This window comes from Tyto alba, unplaced genomic scaffold (assembly GCF_018691265.1).
Source record: "Tyto alba isolate M040663 unplaced genomic scaffold, T.alba_DEE_v4.0 Super-Scaffold_18, whole genome shotgun sequence".
In the NCBI taxonomy this organism is placed as follows: domain Eukaryota; kingdom Metazoa; phylum Chordata; class Aves; order Strigiformes; family Tytonidae; genus Tyto; species Tyto alba.
The window spans coordinates 32,839,872-32,864,096 of record NW_024881280.1 but is presented as its reverse complement, the minus strand read 5'-3'; the positions used below and the strand labels follow the sequence as shown (position 1 = coordinate 32,864,096).

Here is a 24,225-nt window from a genome sequence, read left to right as displayed (position 1 = left end):
AAAATCCTGCCAAAGATTTCTAGCCCACTTTTTAAAAAGGATCATGGAACTCAGTCAGAACATGAAAATATTGTCAAACCCAAATAAAGGTACTTCAAATATTTCAGGGCATTCAAACTGCATAAGCTTTTTTTTTTTTTTTTTTTTTTCCCCCAGAGTAGACAAGCAATGAAGATTATTGACCACATTCAAACATTTGCTAACAAAATTAAGGCAAGGAAAGGGTCATTACAGCTGAGAAACACACCATTTACCCCATTAAGAAGTCCTGAGCTGTTTACAGCTCATTTTCTCAGGGAAACAACTTTTGGTTTAAGTGATTTGAATTCTCCCAAATCAAAACTAGCAGCACAATAACAAGTGTTTGCAACCTGCTTCTTTCTGCTCCCCACCAAAATCAGTTCAAGAAGAGCAAACAAACCCTACCTCCTCTTTGGTGAAGGTTTAGAACAGCAAGTCCACTTTGGAATACAAACAATCTCATTTGCTTAAATCAAACCACTTTGCTTTATACACAGGAGGTGAGAGATGTTAGAAGGTGCAAAGAATTAGCTTAATTTATGATCTGATTGGTCCACTCAGCTCAGCCTTCTACCACAGTAGCAGCACCAAAGGCATCCTCAGAATAAATTGTAAATAATTATGATAACGGTTTCCAGTTTGGAAAACATTCATACTACAATCCTATAATAGAATAACCACCACAGAGTAATTGCTTACATGCTTTTATCTCATTGTAAGCTCTTAACAGTGCAATGTAACCAAAGTGAGCCCAGAATCATCTCCCCAAAGGAGCAGCCAGCCAGAACACCTGCCCAGTACAACACACTAAAATACATAAAGGCAGGAATGGGACCCCACAGTTATTTTGGAGCTGACAGCTCTGTAAAACGAACCTGGATCTGTAGAAGCCCTGCAGGTTGGCGATGCTCATGCACAGCCCTGAGGCCTGCCTTATTCTTACCCCGGCAGACCAAATTCAAAACCAGGCAGCTTTGCTTCTTTCTCTGCCAAAGACGGCAAGGGCAGCTCCCCATCTCTGCTCTTGGCCCATCCTCAGCAACTTCAGCCAGCCTTCCCAAGCCGTGCTCCTGGGCACAATTACCCCTTCGGTCACCACCTTATGGCAGAGTAACCGGGCAAGAACGAGCAGCCGTGTCAGTGGTTTTGTTCCCCGGCCTTCCCCACACCTCCTGTGACAAGCTGCTGCTCCTGCGGGGAAAAAAAAAAAACCTCATCTTTTCTGCCGCAGAACCACTGGCATCCTCCCAAGCAGGGACTCCTCCTGGGTCTTTCTAGCTAACACCAGCCCCCCACTGTCACCCCAGAATCCAGTATTATCGGTTGCCTTCTCTCCTTGCCAAAGAGCATGACAAAACGCAGATGCAAATCTCTCAGTGACAGGCATGATTCTTTGTTTACTGCGTACGTCCATTTCAATAGGTCTTTTGATACAGAAAAAGAGACTTCTGAAATTCACTTATTTTTCTAAATGTCATTTTACATTCAGAATGGCAAAAACTACTTGTGAACGCTTAGCCATAAGAAAGCTTATTCAATTTGAATTCAAAGAGAGGTAACGCTGAGGTGCTCAGAACTAAGCTTCATCTATACCTAAAGCTTCACGCTTCATGAATGTGATGTACTATATGAACAAAAAAAAAATCCTGCACTCTTATCTCCATGCCCAGGAGCCAGAAGTGAGTGTCTCAGAGTGTAACTTATTCATACTCAGTGGTCATTCGGGCACCTCTACTGGTACTGGGCAGCTGTCATGGACAAGTGCACACACAGAGAACGTACGCCCTGTATTTAATCCTGGTAATACTGACTGCATCAAAACTATACAGTAAGCTTACTGTAACCAGTTTAGCAAATGCTGTGAAGAAGGTAGCATTATCGTTTCTCCACTGGACAGCCTGCTCAAGTGGACAGGAGAGATTTAGAACCGGAACTTGCATCAAATATCTTGTCTACAAGTTCCAGTCCTGACTTCCACTGACAATTCATAATTTTTCCTTTCTCTAAAACACATTTTCTATCCTATGCAGTGGAAAACATTTTAGGTTTCAAATCAGAAGTAGTACCAGTTTCATTAGTCATTTAAAATAAAGAGGAACTGTTGTAGACGATCAGCATAAAACACAGTTTATTTCCAATCATTTGCCTAGTTCACATGAAAACTGGTTTATATTAATAGAAGTAAACTGTGTTTAGAAACAGCCTGGTTAGCTTTTAACCTTGGCAGTACTGCAACACAGCTGAAGCTACATGGGTTAATATAATTTGTTTTTACATAGGGAAATGTGGTTAGACAGGTACTGAAGCCTTCAGAGACTCTCCACAAAGAAACACTTATCTATTCAGTAGCCTCTCTGCTGCACTCATCTCCACGAGGAATTTAACCTGTTAATCCCATATCTGAAGATCATATTTTTCAGAGCACAGCAGTCAGGAGAATGTACTTGGAAATACAACAAATATAAAAAGATAACTTAGGAACTAGCAAATAATACAAGATTACAGTAGTAGCTGAAGTATCCTCCCATACTATTTTGAACTAGAATACTGAAGCCTTAAGCAATTCCCACATTTTAGCACTGACACAGAGCTGCAATACACAAAGTACATAAGCAGGAGCAAAAGCCGCTTTGCAAGAGGTAGAAAAGGTTTTATAAAAATCTTTAGGCACAATTCTTAGCAATCTTTTAAAAGCCATCAGAAAGTTACAAAGTAATAATGACCATTCTACATGTATTTGTACAAGTCGGTTTATTTTATCCTTTAGAATAAAAGTATGTTTCATGCACTCACATAATCTTTTTCATCCTATATTGTTTGAAGACTATTTTTCTCACATATCACATGTGATTACAGAAGTTTTACAGGCTCTCAGGAAATCTTATCACCAGGAGTTATATAGCAAAACTGATGCACTATTATTTAACACTTTTCCGAGAAGAGCAAGGGAATGCAAACGCGTTTGCGTAGGTTCGTGTACCAAAGAACAGAGAAACACACAGTGAAAATCCATAAAAATATTATTAGTTCTTTTGGTTTACTCCCACCTCAATCAAGAAGAGGCTGCTTTTAGAAGTGAACTTTTTTTTCTTTTAAACACAAATTTCCACAAGTGTATGCTTTACATCGCAGCGGTTATACTCAAATTTTCACAATATCCACAAATCAAAATACCAGTATTACTACACTTACCATGGGCTAACAGACATTCACACATAAATCTTAGTGTCAGTTCAAAAAAGATGCCTTCTTTGAGCTAAAGTACGTAAGGCTTTACTGGTAACAAGTTCTTATTGAAGATTTGCTTTATTCATGTCACAGCATCTTTTTTTGCTCATTTTACTTTTTGTCTTGGTCTTTTTCTGCATCCAGAAGTGCTGAACGGATTCCTAGCTTCTTCAGCTCCTCTACGAGATCTCCGTTCTGATGCATCTGGAGGAGGATATCACAGCCACCAACGAATTCACCATTCAGGTATACTTGTGGGATGGTAGGCCAGTTAGAATAGTTTTTTATTCCTGCATAAGAAAAAAAAAAAAAAAAAAAAAGTATTAAAGGTTTTCCCCCCTCTCCAAACAGAATTGTATTTTAAAAAGATTATATTGCTTCCAGCTGACAGCACTACTGATATTTACATTTCTTTCTCACTGAGGCAAAAAGTTATATGGATAACAGGAGCACTATCAGAAAAACTACGTTCAAGTTAAGTTTGGTTCTCACTCCAACTCAAAGATGTGAGTTGAAAGATATGGAATCAGCTCCTATACTGACTTCAAATAGGAGCTGGGAAAATGTAGTGTTTCTGTTCCCTCCCAGGAAACATGCAAATAGGATTTTTCAATCAATTAAAGAAATGATAAGTATTGAAAAATACTGAGAACTGTTTACATTGTTATCCTTTATATTTCCCAAAGGGACTTTAAAATATTTTGTTCTTACTGAATTCATACAGTTATACTTACTATTGCAATTTCAACTGCGACATACATTTGCCCCTCTAGAAGCCTGAATATTAATTTCAAATTGCTTTATCTTTCATTGCCAGACCTCACGGCCCATGGGAGGGGCACAAAGGCTGAACTCTCTTTAAAAGTGTTCATTAACAAAACAGAGCTCGAGTCACGGTTACGAAGTACAGAATTAAAGTTTAAAAATATACTTCATAGAAGACAAATATAAGACCATCCAAAAATATTCACTGATCAGCTAGTATAAATTGAATCCCAACTTGCACTTAAAGACATCGCACAAAATTATACGGAAGAATCATTATGTGCAATTTGCCACTTTTTAAATGACCTTTCACACAAAGACATTACTTCTGTAGCAGAGCAAAAAGTTAAATTCTACATCTGAATGCTCTTACACAGAGTCCACCAGCACCTTTTTACATACCAAGTTTTGAATTCAACATTTTTATATATTTGTAATTTGCAATGACTGGAATTTTTCTACCAAAGACACAAAAAGCCCATATAGCAAATTTAAGCCTACAAACAACAGAGGTGCCTTTTCAGATCATTAGAGACCATTCACCTTGGAAGTCAACCCTCTGAACAAGGATGTGCAAGCTTTGGCTGACTGAAGTACTAGCAGCAGGTATTAGACCTGTATAGCAGAAAACACAAGGGAATTTGCTTTCCCTTTAGAAAACATTTTAAACTCTAAAGACTGTAAACTACAAAATATTTGAGGTAAAAAAAAAAAAAAAACATAAACAAATTATGCTTACTTGATTGGAAGTTAAAACACTTTATTTTTTAATAAATATGCTTAAGTGCATATTTTTTAATAAATATGCTTAAGTGCATAAATGCTCAATGGGATTATGATTTTAACACGCATAAATGTTTAAATAGAGCTAATAATTCCCCTTAGTCAAATACCATTGTGTTTTTAAAAATCCACTAAAATAATAGTCACCTAGAAAAAAAAAAAATAATTTGTGACAAGGTGTTCCTAACCATGAAGTACGACATCAGCCAGGAGATTTTATTTTGACTTCAGATTTTGTGCATGGACAACTGTGCTCGCTGCACTCGAGATGCACTTCTGTGAAGGATCCTTCAGCAGCACAGACACCCCAAGGGATCTCCTTCCCACTCCCCGCAGGGCAATGCTTCAGAAGCTGCAGCTTCTGCTTTCAAGCACTGTTTGCTTTGTAAAACCACACTCCACAGATCAGGTTTACAATTTGACAGCTGAGCTAACACGCTTTAAGGTGGCTGTGAAAGCCAAATCGGCGCAAACTGCTACTGAAAGGGGTGCCCAGTGCTCTCCCACCCCGCTTCCAGTTACCAATTGTCTGCCCCTCTCTCACCAGCACTAATCAATGACGGGCCACATCAGAGAACTGACTCAAGCAACCACTCTCACTCCTACCACACTTTCTCCAGAAAAGCAACACATTTTCATGGAGATCTTTAGCACTGGTACAAGCAGGACTGAGGAAAAGCTAGCCCGAGGGTGAGAAGAAGGATCAAGACCACCCTTACTTAGGTAACGTAAAGCAGCAGTGAAAATAATTTGAGAGTGAACAACCACAACAGCTTAAACCACCACTTTTCCAGTATATAATCCCAAACTTCTCTGCCACCTTAGTGGCCTGAACCAGCCTAATGCTGGGCATCTGCCGAGAGCAGGATCACTTGTGGTACAGCCAATTTAAAGAAACTTGAATAGCCATTGAACCGCAGCAGGTCTCTTAAACAAGCTTTAATAACGAAGTATCTGTGTCAGGGAAGCATATCCTCAAGGTCAAGTTCAGATAAATCACATGAAGTACCAATAACTATTTAGTTTCACAGATCTGAGCATGCCTGTAGGTGAAGAGGCAAGTAGGGGGAGCTGTCTGGGTTTTACAGCTTGCCACATTTTAGTGCAGGGCAAGTTTCAGCCGTTGAACTGTAAGAACCTGAAAATAAGGTGTTTCAACAGATTCAGCAAAGAAACCAACCAGCACTTCAAACATGCCTGAACCACCATCTCTGCAAGCAGCAAGCTCTTACTACAGATGGCAGAAGCGTACATATATGCAAACATTTAAGTTACGTTCAGCTGAATACGAAGCTGGTGACCAGCTGACATACAGTAATCTTGCAGATTAATCTTGAGTTGGACAGATGTATTCGGTATTTTCACAGCTAAAGGCTCAGCATCCCCTCGCTAACCCCACATGCATGCAGTGCAGATTGTTCACAGAGAGGGCTTAGCAAAGCATCACATGCTGCACCTCTTAACTTCTCAGCACGCAAGAGCAGCTCCCAGAGGAGACTACAGGGGCCTTCAGGCAGCCACCACGGAATGACACTTGGCATCTTACAGAGCTACAGCTTCCAGCAGCCCTGCCCTCTCCTCTGACAGAGACCGCTATCCACAGAAGCAGGCACTTACTGGCTTTTTAGGGTGCAGTAGGTGACACAGTTGAAGCAATACGACAGCCCACTGGCTTTGAAAGCAGCACTGTCATTCCACAACTCTTCACTTCAAGGCTCCGTACCTTGTGCTGGCTCCAGCACTCACCTCACAGCACAACAAGCTAGTTCAACCCGCACACCCAGTGATCCAGTTAATAAATCGAGCTGGCTCCCCATGCAGTCAGACAAGTGCCAAAGCTGGTTCATGGAAGGGAACAGAACAACTTTAAGGACCTGAGAACTAGCAGAATATTGTGCAAATGTAAGCTCTGTTACTGCATTCAGCGCTGTTTAGCCAAACAGTCTGGATTAAACAACTAACTTCAATTTAAAGCTCAGGTAGCCGAGAGGGTGATAACCTCTTGGATCACATAGCACAAGCCAGAGTTCACGTGGGGGAAACATTTGTTTTGCTCAGAAGGGAGATGTTCCTGTCACATAGGAAGAAAATACTGTATCTTGACATAGTCAGGACCCCAGAGATTGTAAGTGACAAATGCACTGCCTGTTCAAGGGCTCACAAGAGCCCTCTCAACCACAAGTGAAATGCTGATGCTCTGATTTCAAGGTTTTTGTTTCCTCCATTTTAGTTTACAAGTTTGTTCTAGTAAACCATAAGATTCGTGAATTTAGATATGTAAATAAAGTTTAGAAAACTACCATGTTTTGCTCACCTGCTACTTGCAGTAGAAGATTTACTTGAACAAAACCAACATTCCTTAACAAAAAATGTCATCACACTCAAGCTCCAATATTGAAGTTTTTATACCATACCAACTACTATACCTGAGAATTGAAAAGTGATCAACAACTGGAAAAATCAGCTTTTCGGCTAAATTCTAATGAAAAACTGAATCAGTCAGATGATACCAAAAACACAGGACAAGGAAGTCACCTGATACATGCCAGCATGTGGCTTTAAAGCACATTTTAGTGTATTCCAGACAAGAACTGTTAATGCCATACACCTGCAAGACAAATTATTACATACTTTTATCTTTGTTTGTTTGTTTGTTTTAAAACTTTCTCAAATAACGACATAAAACTTTAACCATCAGCTATGCACATCGAAAAGAGGAACAAAAGCATTATAAGAGTACTAGCTTTCTACAACTGGGAAAAAACCTTATACAGAATAGCTCCTACCACTCAAGCAGTAATGGTGAAACTATCAGTAAATATGTCTTGTGCAAGCGATTAGCATCGTTTTGTACTTTACCAAAAGAACCCGAGCAGGCAGTGCCATCAGGGAATACAGTGGCACAAGTCCAAGCCGTTCATTAAGTTTCACCATACTGTTCATGGGGAACAGGGAAATCCAACTAGGTAATGATGTATCTTAGGGGTGTTTTAATGCAGCTTTGCATTTCTTAATTAGGCAAGGCACTGTGGCACAAAAAGCCTGATCTGCAGGAGTTACCCCATAAGTTAACTGCCTTCTGCTGATAAGCAGGCCGCTCTGGGACACAGTGAGGGTTACAGAAACCAAACAGGGACTCCAGGCAAAGTAACCTCAATATCGCACCTCTGCGATAGCGCTTCAAATCCCACAAACCTCCCAAACCCCGGGACGTAGTCCTGCTTCTGAAACAGGGGGAAGAGGGGGAAGAGGGGGAAGAGGGGGAAGAGGGGGAAGAGGGGGAAGAGGGGGAAGAGGGGGAAGAGGGGGAAGAGGGGGAAGAGGGGGAAGAGGGGGAAGAGGGGGAAGAGGGGGAAGAGGGGGAAGAGGGGGAAGAGGGGGAAGAGGGGGAAGAGGGGGAAGAGGGGGAAGAAAAAGCGAATTACGTCTGCGAGAAGCGGCGGGGCGGGCTGGTCCGCGGCCTCCCCCCCCCCCACGCAGGCCGGAGCCTCCCGAGGGCCGTTCCCTGAGGGAAACCGGTACCTCGGGGGTCTGGCCCTGCCCCCAAACTGCGGCGCCTCACAGAGAGAAGCCCGGGGCCGGCTGCGGCTGTGTGCAAGGCCCAGCCGGGGGGGGGGGGGGGGGGGGGGGGGTCGGCGCCTAGAGGTGTCCCCTGTCAAGCCGCCCGTCCCGTCCCGTCCCGTCCCGCCGCTGACCTTGGCGGAGGTCGGGGTCCTGCAGGACGTCGTGGGCGCGGTAGTCCTCCACGCCGTGCAGGCGCAGGATCTGCACGACGGCGTTGCTGAAGCCGCAGAGGGGCTGCGCCGGGCTGCCCTTCATGAACACCACCACCGGGTGCTCCCGCACCAGCCGCTCCACCGCCTCCCGCGACCCGGACCCCGACCCGGCCCCGGCCCCGCCGTCCTGACCGCCGGTGGCCGCCTGGCTCAGCGCGCGCCCGGCCCGGCCCCGCGCGGCGGCTCCCACCCGCCAGGCCGCTCGCGCCACCCCGCTCATGCTGCCCCGCTCCGCTCCCGCTACCGGACCCCCGCCGCGCTCCACCGCCCTCAGCCCGGCGCCCGCCGCCTATTGGCGGAGCTTCTCCTCCGCATAGGCGCACTCATCCGCCAATCAATCCCGGCAGCCAGTTAGCACCAAGCTACAACCATCGTTTACCCCACCCAGCAACCCTCGGGCTGCCTTGCTTTCCTATTTGCGGAGGGAGCTGCGCCGCTGCAGTGGCATTGGGAGGAGGCCTGTCAATCTAACTCGATCGGGTTAATCCCCGCCCTCCCCGCGGACGCGATTGGTCGATCTTCCCCGGTGCGATGTTGTGTTCGGGAAGCCCCGGGGGCGGGGCGGGGCGCGTGCGCTTAGCGTGAGGTTCTTTCCGCTTCCGGGGAGCGGCCGCTCGGCGGGCGGGGAAGCAATGGCCGCGCTTGCTCTTCTGCTCCTCGCTGTGGGACGCGGAGCCGAGCGCTTCCCCCTCTGTCCTCACCGCCGCTTCCATGGCGTGGCCGGGGCGCAGGCCGAGCAGGGCCCGGGGGCCTTCGCGGAGCCGTGAGGGCGGTGCGCTGGGGGGAGGCTGTGGTGGAGGCGCGGGGTGTGCTGACAACCGCCTGCCCCCCCCCCCCCCCTCCGGGGTGAGGTTTGGGTTTGATCCCGCCGGCTCCTCGGTGGTGCGGGCTGGGGGCGAACCGGGAGCCACAGCTCTGGTAACGGCTGCTCGAAACCCGGGGAGAACCGGGCTGCGGGGGGCGGTGCATCGGCTGCCTGCGCTGAGGGAAACCCTGCGGTGCTGAAGCGTGTTCGGGGGTGCGAGTTGCAGCGGTTGGGAGCGTGTCCTCAGGGGGTCAGAGCCGTTCAGCCGGCACGTTTTGTCACTGGGGGCAGGCAGGGCGTGCTGGTAGCTTTGCGTCTGTCCTCACTGCCTCCACTTGCTCGGGTTTGGTTGATTTTTTATTTTTTTTTTTTTTTTTTTAATGGGGCGAAGCAGGAGGTTTGTGTCACCGAGAAACTAGCAGTTCTTGGCATGCTTTGCTTCGGAGCTGGGAGAGGAGACCCGAGGAACCGGTAGCTTTTGGCACGGCTTGGTCTGTCACTGGAGCTGCGAGGGGGGGGAGCGGCTGCAAGATGGAGCGGCGGGAGGATGATGAGGCTGGCTGGCTGCGTGTGCGGGAGAGCTGGTTCAGCTGGTGCTGGAAGATGCGCAGAGCTGCCCAGCATCAGCCAGGGAAGCGTGGAATTTGGAAGATGTCCTGTAAGCAGCCATGTGCGCAGCCAGCTTTGAGCTCCTGGGCAGGCACCCGTTTCTTTCCAAGAACTTGGAGCGGGGCGTGGAGGTCTCGTACAGCAGCTGGGTCCATCCTGTAAGTAGAAGAAAATATTGAAAAGTTTTCCTCTCCAGTAAACCATGGTCTCTCAAGTAGCAAAGTGTGTTCCTGAGTATTAATTTACATTGCAGCTCTAGCATCTGGACTTTTGGTATATTAATAATCTTTTGTATTATTTGCATTTGTAGGGAAAATAATTTTTTTCCGTCCAGTTCTACTCATGTGAGAGCTTTACAAATAAGACCAGCTTGTCTTCAGCATTCAGAAGACGGTTTGCTAGTTCTTGATTTTTTTGGAATCCAGCTGATGCTTGAGTGACATCTTCTTTCTCATTTTCTATGAAACTGCCTTCAGGTGTCACTTCTGTTCCCTTTTATTTAAATTCAATTAGAACACATTCCAAAGGGAATTGTGGCAAACTTGCAGTTTGTCATCCCATATGAATAGTTTATGAATAAAAAGTGTTGCTGCAGTGCTTGAAAGTATATATATTTATGAAGAAATACTCTCTGTTATGAATCTAAAGGCAAAGTTCACAAATTGTATTGTTGATGAACATTGTGCGTTTTATGTGTCAGTACACTTTGTCAGAAGCCAGGTACAGTCATGCTGATGAAGACACAAAAGTTACTGCTTTCTGTGGTTTACGTGTTGCGATTAATGTGGTGCAGGGTTGTGCGATATGAAAAAAAAAAAAAGAATCCTAGTATCCAGTTCATGCTAGATAAAACTTCAGTAAATTCTACAATGCAAAAGTATGTTTTCAATTTGTTGAACTGGTACAATATACAGAGACAGAGGTTTAACAGGTGTTAAGTGTAGTAGCCCAAGTGGTCTAGTTTGTCATTTTAATCTATCAGAAAGGCTCCTGCCACTTTAAGATCCTGGGGGGTTAGAGGGGAATCACATGCAAATTGAGTAAAAAGAAAGAAGCCTTTCTATTCTTAAAGGCAACTAAATGTCATCTTTCAAAAAAATGTTGGGCTGTGAATGGAACTTTGTAGTATTTGCCTTCCTGAATTTCATTTTAACTATTTCTACAAGGAGATGGTTCATTAGACATTACAAATGAAATAAAGACGTCAACCTGAAGTGTACCAAGCCCTTGTGAGGATATGCTCCTTCTGGAAGGAAGCTACAGTTGTAGTTTAATCCTCTGTAGTCCAAGAGATGCCCTTGGTTGGTAGTACTCTGGGCAGACCAGGCTTGCAGAGAGAGCACCTGTGTGAGGAAGCCGAGGCATGCCTGTAAGAGTCGCAGCAGCAACATGCGCAATATTCCTCTAACAGTTACGATTCTGTTGCCACGGAGATAATGACTTATCCCATGTCATTATCGATCTATCAACAGTAAGAGCAATTTTGCAGTCTGATATTGTTTAGCAAATAGAGTAACATCTGCTGAACACTGAAAAACTGCTATAAATGTTATGAAGCTTCTCTGAAGTCTGTGTATTGTGTTAAATAAAAGTACCTGAATTCATTGTTGCTCGCTATAGTTTTGTGAGATTGGCCTGTGAGGTAATATTAAGTTTAACAGAATGCTTTTTAATATTTAGTATGGTCAGATGGTTTTGGATTGTGCAATATGCAGCACGCTCTTAGTGGATAAACACTTTTCCCTACTGATAGAACAATTAGCCCATGTATGCTCTAGAAGCTAAGAGATAATTATTTGTTATCTGGTCCAGCCTTCTATCAGTCTAAGTGAAACTTCTTGTATTTTCCAGATAATGATTTAAATCATCTGTTGAGAAGAAATATTAATGGGACTCCCATAAGACTCCTGACATTTTGCTGATGTTCCTGTTAGAAGACCTATCACCTCATTTTGAAAACAGTAATAAAAGCACCAGTATTCAAACTGCAGGGCTTAAATGCTAACAGTCAAAAATTAGGTTACTTCCAGGCATTCTGCTGCTGAACAGAATTGCTCGTTATGAATTGGTGGTTTGAGGTCCTTATATATTGCACAAGAAGGTAGATATTTAAGAATGATACTGTCAACAGAAAGTTGTTTGTTAGTTTTGTTTTTAAAAGGGGAAGGGGTAAATTATCTGGTGAGAAAGATCAGAAGAAAAGTCTCATTTCAGCTTATCAGAACAGGACACCTCTTCGTGTCCAGGTCAGATACCTGTGTGTCTTTCTGACTTGTGATAGTGCCTTGAAACGAAGTCCCTTATCACACTTTAACAATTGAGCGCTACTTAGGTGGTTTTGTTGTATCTTGAAGCTTTTTAGTGGGATGGCTTGAGCTCCAGCTGTTCTGCATGCCTGGTAAATAATTTCAGCATACCATCAAAGCAACATCTGGCAGCACCAGCATATCCTCAGTTTTGAGAATATTAAGAATGCTTAAAATGTACCTACAGTTCTGGACTGCACAGTTGAAGTTTGTGTGGGATGCCTAAATTGTGAACGCTGAAGAAATGTTTGTGAAAAGTTCCTGGTTATTTTAAAGATGTGCTAATTTGTAAAAGTTGTGCAACAAGTAGCAGAAATGTGGAAGTGCCATGGGAGTTTTACTGGTGTAGAAACTGAGGTCTTACGGGACATTGACATTTTGGAGTCTGAACTGTATTTTAACTTCCTGGTTTGGATCTAATCTGGAGACCCATAAGCAAGTTTGTTTCTGAACAAGATGGATAATTACATAATATTTATGGATTTATAGTGTATTCTCAAGAGGATATTTGTGTTAGCTTTAAAATACAACAGTCCATAAATGACCTGAGCCAGTTTAACTGATGGGTGTTCTACATGATCTAAGGCAGTTTTTTTACTTAGATCATGTAAGGACGCCTTTGGCAGAGAGAGGCCATGCTAGTAATCAAAAGAAAAATGTTTGATTCCTACCATTAACAAATAGAATGGAAGATCGTGTTCAGTCTGGAGTGTGGACCTTTAAACAAGACACTCTAGACTTCAAATTTGCTTCTCAGTGCCACAGACCTCGATATATGCCTCTTTGCAGTAACACTGTGAATTGTGAAGCTGTCCTGGAGCAAGAACGTGTAGTATGACCCTTGTAATAGAGGAGTAGAATTGTTCTTTGGGATACGCAAGCTTCTTGCAGGTAGTCTTCCTTGCTAGAGTCTGTTAGATCTTTGTTCCTTATTTGCAGGTGGTAGTGGTGCTTGAGTCTTTCAGTGCTACAGAGGAAGCGTACTTTTATATACATCTAACATCTCTGCAAGGCTAAGAAATGTGACCTCTCATGAGAACACCTCTTGCCTCTTTTCACCCATGAGTTATGAATGCCAGAATGTTTTATGGGCCTGAAAAAAAAGACTGGGCAAACTCAAGAACGTAGAGTTGATCTGCAAAATACAAAGATTACTTCGTATTCCTGTTACTGGAACAAGTATTGGGCCGTAGAAAGCTAGGGACGTGTTCTTTGTTTCCTGTGCAGGTGCTCTTGACGAGCTGTGCAGAAGCAGGGTCGTGGGCTCCGAGTTTGATTTAACCGGGTGTGGTCAATGCGTACACGTCGTAATTTACTTAAAATGCTGGGGACCTCGTGCCCGTGGGAAGACCAAAGGGCCCCCTGCGCCTGCGCGGGGGGGGGGGGGGGGGTCCCGTGGAGCGGCCGTGGGCGGCGCTGAGGCCTGACCGCCAGGGGGCGCCGCCGCCTCCGCCCGAAATGGCGGGCGGGCGTGAGGGGGCTGGCGGGGCCTCCCTGAGCGGCCCCCTCTCTGCTGGCGCTCCGCGGCTGAATTCCCGTAGCTCTTCTCTGTACGGTTAAAGAACCTCAGATTTTACAGTAAGGTATTCTTCCGTGTCATTCGAGAAATGCATCTCGCGTTACCGAAGCTTGCCTCAGCACCGGCCGTTTGATCTCTGCTGGGGCAGAAGGCAGACAGTACCGAGCGTTGTGTCATCACAAATACACCTCAGCTCTAGGAGATATTTCTCCAAGCAAAAATATATGAGAGTTTTGCACACATTATTGTATTTGTAAAGTAGATGGAATTGTTATGGAGAATCTTAATTAAAATTTTTTAAATCTTAGTATTTTTAAACTTGGTACTATAATAGCTCAATAAAGATTTAACTTTTTTCATCACTCGCCCTTTAGTCTTCCATTTTCTTTTTTTCTAGGAACATGTGTACACGTTTTAACACAGTTTTAAGATCTCATAACGTTCCTTTGAAGAGGAGCTATACTCTAGCCAGTGCTGTGACCCCAAATCACAGGAATTGCTGTTCCTTGATCTTTGCTTGACAAATCTGTATTAAAGTAATTCTGGGGAGCCAGGAAGCTTTTTGTTAAAACGTTAGCCTTCAGTTGCTAGTGTTAACAATGTACTTTCATATCAGATGTAATATAAATAAGCTCAATACTGTCAAAATGTTGAGGGTAATTCTCAGCTATATACTACATGTTTGTGGAAGTACAGAAGTGATACTTTAAAGCAGGGATGAAGAAGAGTTTAAGCAAATAACTAATCTAGAATTAATCATTGTAATCAGTGATACTTGTCGTAAAAAGATGTTCCTAGTCCTATTATTACATAAAGTGTTGTGCAGAATAAAATGACCCTCATCATAGTTGCTTACATATTTTCATATGGATTGAAGCTGTCGAGTTTTTATGACAATCGGAGTTGTTTTAACTAAAATTTCCCACAGGAGTTGCACAATGCTTTATGCTCCACTAAAGAGCGCATGAATTTGGATGAGACAGATGTAAAGTGTGATGCCTCTCAGAAGACAGCTGTGTTGGGGAATTTGAGGCCTTGAAACTTTACTGAGAACTGATCTTTGACAGGAATGTGCATGGAAATCTGCCCATGTTTGGCTGGGATAAGAGGTTCTGCAAACTCTTGTACACGTACAAATCAAACTGAGCTAAAAATCTGTTGGGTTTTCTTCCCCCACTGTATGTGACACTGTCCCTGTATGTGTCAGTTTTTGTGGGCTGGACTAGAGTCTGTTTCCAGTAATGAAAGTAAGGAGATGGTGTACAAAGGTGTGGGAAGCTGGGACGCAGGCAGAGGGGAACTGTACTTCTCATCTGATGCAGATGACTACAGTATCAAGGAACACTAGGAGTACGGAAGCGAGAGGGAATCAGACTGACCAGGTACATGAGTAGGGCTGTAGCAACTAGATCTGATGGTAGAAACAGCAGAAATTGCTAAGGCGCTGCTGGATAAAATTAGGAATAGAAGAGTTCTGGGTAAAAAAAAAAAAAAAATAAATTTGGCTCTGCCATGAACAAGATGGAGGGGGATACAACTGAAAGGGCCAAAGTTGAGTGGCGCATGCAAAACAGGCTTTCCCAGGAGCACAGAAATGAAACCTCAAAGCTTTTAGGTGAGAATCTAGTGGCAGCATGTCTTAGCCTTTTGTGCTACTGGTCACCTTAGTGACCACTTATGGTGCCAAGTAACCAGCTTGTGATCTTTCAGTCCCTCCCTGCACAAGTTACCAGAGTCGCATTCTGACCCAACGTGGTTTGTACAAGGATCAATGCGAATTTGCATTCTGAAGATATTTGTTGATTGAATTCTAATGAAATAAGCATGGGTACAAGTTGTTAAAGGAATGCGCTTAAAGTTGCAAAATCAGATACTGAAAAAATGTTAGATTTAGGCTGAACAACTTTCAAAAACATGGGAGGTCAAAACAAGGTTTTCATTATAAAATGACATCTTTTTTCCACAGAAACCCTGCGTATCCAATGCATAGGCATTGGTTTTCTTGGTGTGCCCTGAGGTTCAAACAAAGGAAGGCTGTTTCTAGATCAAAGTCTTTAATATGCTGTCCTTAGCTGGATGTTATTTTAATCTCTACTATGGAGATAAACCTGGAAAATTGTTTAAAGCACAGTCTTCAACCGTGCTCTCTGCCGGTGTTTCTGTTTGAGTGTTCATGCTGATGTAGTTTGAAGGCTGATTTGGAAAAGTTCTTGGCCTTTGCCGTTATAATTAAAACCAATAAAGCAGAGAGTACGTGGAGTTGGAAAATACGAAGTACTGCAAAAACTTGTGAAAAGTTAGGTGTCTTAAGCTGGGTTTCTGAAATCAATGGTTCCTTTGGACTTGATTTGTTTTAAAATCCCTGCCTGCTAACTACAGATGCTGATGTTGCAGGTAAATTGTGAGCTCCTGTATGTTAGGCTCTCTGAAAAAGGAGTATTTTGGATCACTTGGTTTTCAGAGGAGTTTTTGTCTGATATGAAGAAGATTAGACTGAAAGTACTAACAAAAAATTTAAATGGGAGAGGAGGATTGTGTGTTGGCATACTTGCTTTTGTGATATATGGACTAAAAGTTCAAGAACAGACTCCAAAGTATCTCTTGGGAGGTAAAAAAGCAAGTTCTTAAAGGGGAGGCCAGAAACTTGAGTTTTTAGATCTCTATATTTTGTTTATTAAAAAAAAAACCCAAACCCTCAACTAAAACATAACCACTTGTAAACCCAGAAATATCAAGATGAGGGAAGTTGGGGGGGGGGTTGATATTCTAAAGTTTTTTTTTCTCTCCTTTTTTTGACATATGAAAACCTGTATCTCTTGAAAATCTGACTAAGAACAGGCGAACCAGTTGAGAGAGCACTGTCAAGTGACCTGTATAGATACTGTGATTGTCTTGATTCTGACTTCACACACTGTTTTTAATGCTCATAACTGCATGACACAAACATACAGGTTTGTTTGGTGTGATTATTAACCACACACTTTTAGAAGGCAAAAAGTTCTTTCACAGAATAAGCAGCTTCTCCACAAATAGAAGTGCATGCAGCTCTTCAAAATTTACATTAAAATAATTGCATGGCAGCGCTCTCTAATTCTAATGCTTACCTTTAAGTTAATTGCTTTCAATTCAATGATCGAAGTTTCGGTGCTGCAGTGCTCTAAGCTTTTCCTCTGAAGTTCGTAGTAGCCTTCCTCCCTTGCTGACATCCATGGTAACTGAGATTGCTCAGCAGCCCCCTTGGACAGAGCAACTCGCAGGATAAAGAACTTGTACGGCAAAGTTGTGTGCCATTTAGTTGTAGCACTTGTTGGGCTTGTATAAAGGCCTGTTTTGTATTCAGCTTGACTTAATTTAAAATCAAAAAACTTTTGCACACTGTGAACAAAAGCCTAGGAAAAAGCTCTGAGTTCTAGAACAATCCCTTTTCTTGTGACTGGGGCACAGATCGCTCTGGATCATCCTTGGACTCCCTTCCCTATCAGTAAGTAGCCCTTTTGTTCTTTGTCCAGAGATTTGCACAGATACTAGTTTTCAATCGTTGCTAGTCCTGGGAGACATGAGGAGACAAAGGTACATCCTTAGCTGCTGCTTTCTGTCACTGCACTCTAGTTTGAGACGCTCGATTGGAGGAAGTTGTTGTGCTCTGTTGCAGTTTCATGCTAGGATACTGCGGCAAGTGATTTAAGGTCCATGTGCTATGGAAGGAGGAAAGTAAAACTAAAGATTTCTCTAGAACCACAGTCTCTTTAAACACTGGCACACGAGGGTTGTGTTGTGTAGCATGTGTTTCTCATCCCTTAAAAGACTAGATGCAAAAAAATAAATTGTTTCACAAAGCTGGCTTTCTAGAAGCAGGGAGACTAGTATCGATGGAAGTGGTGTAACTCCAGACTACTGAGTCTCAGGGAAATCAGAATAGCAAAACTGCATTTGTGGTGTGAAGGGAAGGAAGGAGAGCCACATGTAGTCATGTGTGATTAATTTTAATAGTAAAAAGTTTATGGAATGTTATATTTCAACAGTTGTCTTTGCTGTTTATTCAGAGGACTCCAGAGAATATTTTTTAAACCAACTTCCGGAATTTCTTTCTGTAACCTAAAGAAAAAAAAAAAAAAAAAAAAAAAAAAAAAACACAACCAAAACAATCCACTGGAGTTGTACGTGGGAGATTTGGCTTCAAATCCAGATTTTCAATGGGTGTTGGCTTCTCCTGGCTTGTCTCCTGCCGAGTATCAATGGAGGCTTTGCTGGTAGTTACAAAAGTTAGCACTGAGTACTCCTAAACATAAAATCTTCTATTTTGTTGCTGCTTCTCTCACATTTTCAAAGCAGAAGTCAGGGTAGCCCTTTCCTCACCCACTTTCTGGCACAGCTAGATTGTTGCTGCTCCAGAACATCTGGTCTTTTTCTCTAGGCACATTCAGACTCCCTAGCAAACTGTGTCTGCCTGCAGTCGGAGGTCTCCGGGTGCTACTGTAATATGGTCAATGAACCTTTTTTGGTCCACAGAGAGTTCACAGCATAAATCAATAATTGCATACAATCTGAGACTTCTTCAGCTGCTATCTTAAAAAAGATTAAAAATGCTGCTTGTATATATTCATAAATCTAACAAATTTTCATACATTTATTAAAAAAAAAAATAAGGTAGATGAGTATTGATTCTCCCCCATTTAAATAGAGTATAAAATAAATGTAAAACAGAGTATGTTTCATTTCAAAATGTGGGGACAAATTTGGACTTGTCTTTATTCCTAGACCAGTTTACCATGGATGTCAAGTCTATCTTCTTTAATTCTCTTTAATAGTAATCAATCACATTCTCATAGATGAATAACGTGAAGATTTACAGGTAAGAAGTAGTTTCTGGTTTTAATATACCAGCTATAATCCATTTGATTTTTAGACCATCTTTCTCATCGTTTGTAGGCTTGCGTGGGATTGGCAAGTGGTGTGTGCTCTGTAAGTGCAGTGCTCCAGACCGCACAGGCCTCAGCAATCCCACTGTTGTCTCATCTGGAGGGAGACATGTCATATGAACAAGCATCTCTATTTATATTTACAGGTTGAGAAACAATTCTTTTCTTCGCCCTCCCCTTCCCTTTTCTCACAGAGACCTCTACACTCTTTCAGTTTGCAGCTGCCTCCTATTTCCACGTTAACTTACCTTCCTAAACAAAATAGGCCACTGAGGACTGTAAAGACACTTGGGAAAAGAGAACTGTGCAGAATGCTACACCTTAAAATGTACTGTGAAGAAGGTAGCTGAAAGCAGGGGAGATTTCTCAGAGAAACGAAGTAAATTCAATGTTTTGTTCTAGTTGCAAAACATAGACAAGTTAGAAATTGTATTTCCTGCATAGCTTCTGACCTTGCTGATGCCTAAATGTTGCAGACAACTTGCAGACAAAAACCCTCAAGCCACCCCAGGGGGTGGTGGGCACAGAGAGCAAACAGCGTGGGACTTCAGAGCCTGCTGGTGAAGATGCTCCTTGGAGCAAGGAGAGTTGTGTCTTGGGGTCCTGCTCCTACCCATCTGTGCCTCTGACTTGGTCTATGTTCACTTGTCCTCTGGTTGACACTTTTGCTTGAATAATAGTTTTTAAAATAATTGTATGGGTACTTGGGTACATGGTCTTATTTTTTTTTTTTTTTCCTATTGAAGCAATATTAAAAAAGCTTCCTTTTAATAAAGGCAACATATGGACTTTCACTGCTGCAGTTCATCAGGAAAACTGCACCAGTGTAGGTAACTGTACGAAGTCCTTTTTCTAATGTTTTTCTGTTTACTAGCTGTGAAGAGATATTGCCTCCAAAGTTTCAGTCTCATACCTTTATTAGCTTTTAACACCTCTACTGTACTCTTTTGGGCATTGAGTGTTTCTTCGTATGATTAGGGAGAACACAAAAGCTTCCTGACTGCTTTCAGACTGTTAAAGATGTGTAGACACTAGACTGAAAGCAAAAGCAGAGCCTGTGAGAACCTGCAAAGAAAATAGGTAGAAATAATGGTGCTCAGGAAGGGAAGTTGCTGCTTTTCTCTCAATACAAAAATTGTTTGATATCAACATGGAGGGTGAATGTTATTTATGAATGTTTTCGTAGTGCCGGAGGACTTCAGTATCATCAGTGACAACTGTTCCTTCAGAGCGTATGTTCCAAATAATATGGTGTGATTCAAGCAAGTGGTGTTTGCATGAAGAATCCTGATATGTCTAGTGAGTGTGATGTAGACAGTCTGTTTTGCTTATAAATAAATGGAGCGGTGCCTCAGCTGATTTATACTGGCTTAACTCCCTTTGAATTCAGTGGACTTATATTGGGTTTTTGTCTGCTAACCCTGCTCCCACATTCTTTTCACTGTTAGGCTTGCTTCTATCAATTGCAGTATCTTGCACATGACAGAGAACTTGAAATAAATTTTCTCTGTTCCTAATTGCATATGCTTACTGTGGTTCTGGGAGTGATATTTGGAGTAGTAAGTCCAGATTTAAATAACCTGTGTGCTGAAGGCTGCTATTCTCAGAAGGGTGTATGTGTGTGTATAAAGAGCTTGGTTTGCAACAGTTGATTTAATGGATGTTGTTAACGCTTTGTGTATTTAACATTGTGCAAACTCCATTTGGCTGCAGCCTTCTGTGATATTTGCTAACTTCCAATGTGAGACAAAATTCTAAATTTAAAAGCTAATGAGTAAGAAGCACCGACTATCACTTTGCTTCTGTTTACATGGAAGCATACTGGCACAAAAAAAAAAAAAAAAATCCAAAAATAAGTTAATTCAGAATTTGTCTTGTAGAATCTGTGTTTAAATTTCAAGTGTCCTTGGAGTGTTAAAATATCCAAGTCTGCCCATGAGTTGGAAGTCAGGTGAATAGTAAATGCTTAACTGTGGGAGAGTATTTGGGCCAGGGGTGTTAGAACTGATACCGTAGCACAAGGTCCCACTTCCCTGCAGAGGCAGTCAGTCTGTGCCCACAGTGTGGAGCTGAATTAGAAAAAAGGAAAATTCCAAAATATGCATCAGGGAGAATGTGAAATGCCAGGTTAAGTCTGGATCATCTCTGGAGGAATACAGGGCAGGACGTTAGCCTGGCTACTGGTGTGATGCTTGCCCTAGTGCTCCTGAAGATACACTGCTTTGACGTTAGCGTTTAGATTTATGGTTCTTTATTCCTCACTGACTGAGGAGAGAGTTCTTCTGTAGCAACTCCTACCACCACCCACAGAAGCTTTCTGTCAAGCGATGCGCAACTTTAGTAGCTAGAAGACAACACAACCCCCCTCCCCATGCCCCAGAAGCCCCAGTGTTGAAACCTGTCTTGCCAAAGACGTATGTCACTGGGGTGCTGCACACAAATCTTACTCTACCAAAAAATGCTGTTCCTCCCACCTCAAGGCTGCCATGTGACTCATTATTTGAAGAACAATTTTACATCGCTGTATCCAAGCAAACATAAAGGGAAACATCTTAATATCTTGTAATACTTGTTTGTCATCAGTTATGAGAGTGAATAAATGGGCGTGTTAAGCTAATAAGAGAGAGCAGCTACCCTGCAGCATTATAAGTGCTGCTCTGTTGCCTTAAAGATGTCGTGCAGGTCCTCCTGTGGCGAGCCCTGCCAACACCATTGTTACTTACGCAATATTTGTTGCTTTCCACCCAGTCTCTTGGGTATTCTGCTCATCACAGGAAATGTCTGAAAATGCTGTATATTCACTGACAAATACTCATGGTTTGGTTTAGAGGCTGAGCCAACTGCTGCTAAAAATACATTCCTTTCTTCCAAGGAGAGAGAGCTAGAGCTGCTGCTCTTTCCTTTTCAGAAGCTCCTCCACCCTTCCACACTGCTTGCAGTCATTCTAACCTCTCCTTTGTTGTTTAGGTGTGGTGTGTGGGCAGCTTTATATTGTTTGGTTAATGCACTGAATGCTCATTTACTAATGCCTGCTGTTTGTCTGTGTATAGTGGTTTTTCTAACTCAGCATGTACAAAGCTGTTTGAGGTAGTAAAATCAGAGCCATGAATGCCTCCACATAGGGAACTGCAGAAGAGGAACTTAATGCAAGCAATTTTTAGATACAGTGATGCGTTGTCCAACACCAGCAAGCTTTCTAAATACAAGGGGCTGTTTTTATTTTGGAGTTAAAAGGTCTAGGTATACAAAGTAATTTCCTAGGGAGTGGTTTTACAAGGAATTAACCTCTGCCAGTGAGGGTTGCTCGTGTACTTACTGTGATGACTGAGCCAGTTTTCCCAATACAAATTCACAGATAAGAGTTTCTATTCTCTATCATCTACCTATTCTAGACACATTCTGTTGGGGTCCAACCCTTTTGGGCTGTATCTACTTCCTCACACTATTCCAAAGGTCATTAAGAGATAATCAGATCTGAATTACTATGGGGCAGGAGCAGCTGTATCCGGCATAGGTTCAATTTTACACACTCCTAGTAAATAGTCTGTCAAAACCATGCTAGTGAATAAATTATATTTTCCAAGTTAGATGATAGGCTTGCCCACAAACAGAGGGAGATTACAGCATTCTGTTTCCCTCGCAGTGACAACTTAAAAGGTTACAATCACCCCAAATTGTTGCACTAGAGGACCCACCGGGGGGGCATTCAGAGCTTCAAGGTCAGAACCAGCTATAAAAGTACACTCCCTCACCATCAAGTTCTGACAAAATTCCCACTTACCTTTCCTACTGCTGGTGAGGGATGGTGATTCCTGATGGTTTGGGAGCGATTCAAAGACTGAGCTATTCCAGTGAAGGCTGTGTTGGCACAGGGATGGCAGATCACCCTGAAAACCTGGCTGTGGGCAGAAGCGAGCCCAGGGAGGCTCCCCTGGCTGCTGCAGCTGGCTAACGCCACTGATACGAGCCAGCCTCCCCCAGCCCGCATTAGAGGGTAGAAAGCTGTCGTCCCCTGCCTCTCCGGGAGCTCACCTCCTCTTCACTTCTGAACTAGGTATCTCGAGGCTCTTGGCTGCAGTACTGCTATGTGCGGCCAGAGACTTTTATCGCAAATAGCCCGTTTTTCTGCTCGTTAGGCAGATGAACCGCACGAGTTCCCAGCAGCAGAGGGCAGCAATATAACCTCTGCCAAAGAGTCCATTTTCGTGCCTTATGAAATACAAACCTCTTCACATGCTCATTCAGTTTGTTTACATTGTTGTTCAAATATGAAGGAGCTGTTCATTCTTTCCTCCTTCCCTCTCTGTGGCTCAATGCACTGGCTTTCATGTGATTATAAATTTCTGATACTGCAGATGGAGCACAAGACGTTGATGACTCTCTGGCTTCTCTTGCTGGGCTTCGGAACGGATGCTGTGGCTGGCAACACACCGCCACTGCTGCTCCTCTTGTTTCTAACTGATTTTTTCATAGTAACTTGAGTATACGCTGTAGACTTTTTTGCTTGGACAGGTTACAGAGGAACGAATCGCCTGAATCCGGCTACAGTGGCAACAAGTTTTGTTTCCCTAAGTTCTCGGTATTCCTTTCTCCGAAACCTCAGTTCCGACACTCCCTGTATCCAAATGGATTCCTCTTCGTCCTAACTGCGAGGAGCTGGGGTTGTTTTATTTACGGGTAACCGCTGAGCTGCAGGCCGCCTTCCTGCTCTCGGGGCAAAGGCACGTTAAGGAGCTTGCCCGCATTCTGGCGCGGATCGCTGGGGCCCCCGGTGCGTGTGAAGGCTTCCCCGGGGTTCGTCGCCCATCTCCTGCCCTTCGGTGACTCTCACAGCTCCAGGTCCCCCAGGACGCGGGGGTTGTGAGGAACTCGGCTTTTTTTTTCTCTTCCACGGCGTTTTACTCCGCTGGGAACAGCGGAGTTGCCGGTGCTCCCCTGCGGCCTCGGCCACCCGCCGGCCTGGGCCCTCACAGGGCGGGCGGGACGGCGGCGCCGGCCGCGGCCCGGGTTACATAACGCCGCCCGCCGGGCCGGGGAGGGCGGGCCCCTCCCCTCAGCGCCCGGAGCGGCGGGGCCGGGGCCGGGCGGCCCCGCTCGAGGGTGGGTGGGCGAGGGAGCGAGCGAAGGGAGCGGCCGCGGCGCGGCGGCGGGAAGAGGCACCGCGGCCGGCGGTGAGTGGGGCGCCGGCCGGCGGGAAGGGCCCTGCGGCGCTGCCGGGGGCCTGCTGCCGTCGCTCGGGGAGCTGAGGGAGGCGGGCGGGGGGAAAAGGGTAGTAACGGGGAGGCGGCGGCGCGCTGCGACTCCGGTGTCCCGTCCCGGCGGGGAGGCTCAGCTCACTGACAGCCCTCCCGGCGCCCACACCCGCCTCCTGTAGCCCCTCAGCCCCGGGGATCGGCGAGGCGGGCCGAAACGCCGCTAAGGCAGCGGGCGCCCGGTTCTCCCCGCTCGGCCCCGGTGCCGTGTCCCGTCCCCGGCCCGGTCCCCCGGCGCTGGC

General features: G+C 44.2%; 2 protein-coding genes, 2 long non-coding RNA genes and 1 other non-coding gene across 5 annotated transcripts in view; 3 read left to right on the top strand and 2 right to left on the bottom strand.

Annotated features, from left to right (window-relative positions):
* Positions 1-2,753: 2,753 nt before the first annotated feature.
* On the bottom strand, positions 2,754-8,911 carry GLRX5 (glutaredoxin 5). Its single transcript, XM_042790760.1, has 2 exons — positions 8,493-8,911; positions 2,754-3,539 (listed from the first exon to the last, which is right to left on the bottom strand). The coding sequence occupies exons 1-2, from the start codon at positions 8,791-8,793 to the stop codon at positions 3,361-3,363; spliced, it is 480 nt and encodes a 159-aa protein (XP_042646694.1). The 5' UTR covers positions 8,794-8,911; the 3' UTR covers positions 2,754-3,360.
* Positions 8,912-9,143: 232 nt separating this feature from the next.
* LOC116965774 lies at positions 9,144-14,179 on the top strand. Its single transcript, XR_006165139.1, has 2 exons — positions 9,144-10,145; positions 11,839-14,179. It is a non-coding gene; the product is annotated as an uncharacterized LOC116965774 (long non-coding RNA).
* Positions 11,263-11,535, top strand: LOC116965782. The gene has a single exon (XR_004409649.2).
* A 3,600-nt stretch (positions 14,180-17,779) lies between the features above and the next one.
* Positions 17,780-23,731, bottom strand: LOC116965775. Its single transcript, XR_006165140.1, has 2 exons — positions 22,513-23,731; positions 17,780-18,828 (listed from the first exon to the last, which is right to left on the bottom strand). It is a non-coding gene; the product is annotated as an uncharacterized LOC116965775 (long non-coding RNA).
* Positions 23,732-23,816: 85 nt separating this feature from the next.
* SYNE3 (spectrin repeat containing nuclear envelope family member 3) overlaps positions 23,817-24,225 on the top strand; it is a 68,369-nt gene continuing 67,960 nt past the window's right edge. Inside the window, exon 1 of the mRNA XM_042790717.1 lies at positions 23,817-23,902. The gene's annotated coding sequence lies outside the window, so the exon portion shown is untranslated. The remainder of the gene's footprint in view (positions 23,903-24,225) is intronic.

What these genes read in the sequence shown, in the direction of transcription:
- GLRX5 (XM_042790760.1), bottom strand. Translation starts at nt 8,793, where the DNA reads ATGAGCGGGGTGGCGCGAGCGGCCTGGCGGGTGGGAGCCGCCGCGCGG. An exon ending in GGACCCCGACCTCCGCCAAG is followed by an intron (nt 3,540 to 8,492) that starts GTCAGCGGCGGG and finishes TTTCTTATGCAG; the next exon opens with GAATAAAAAACTATTCTAAC.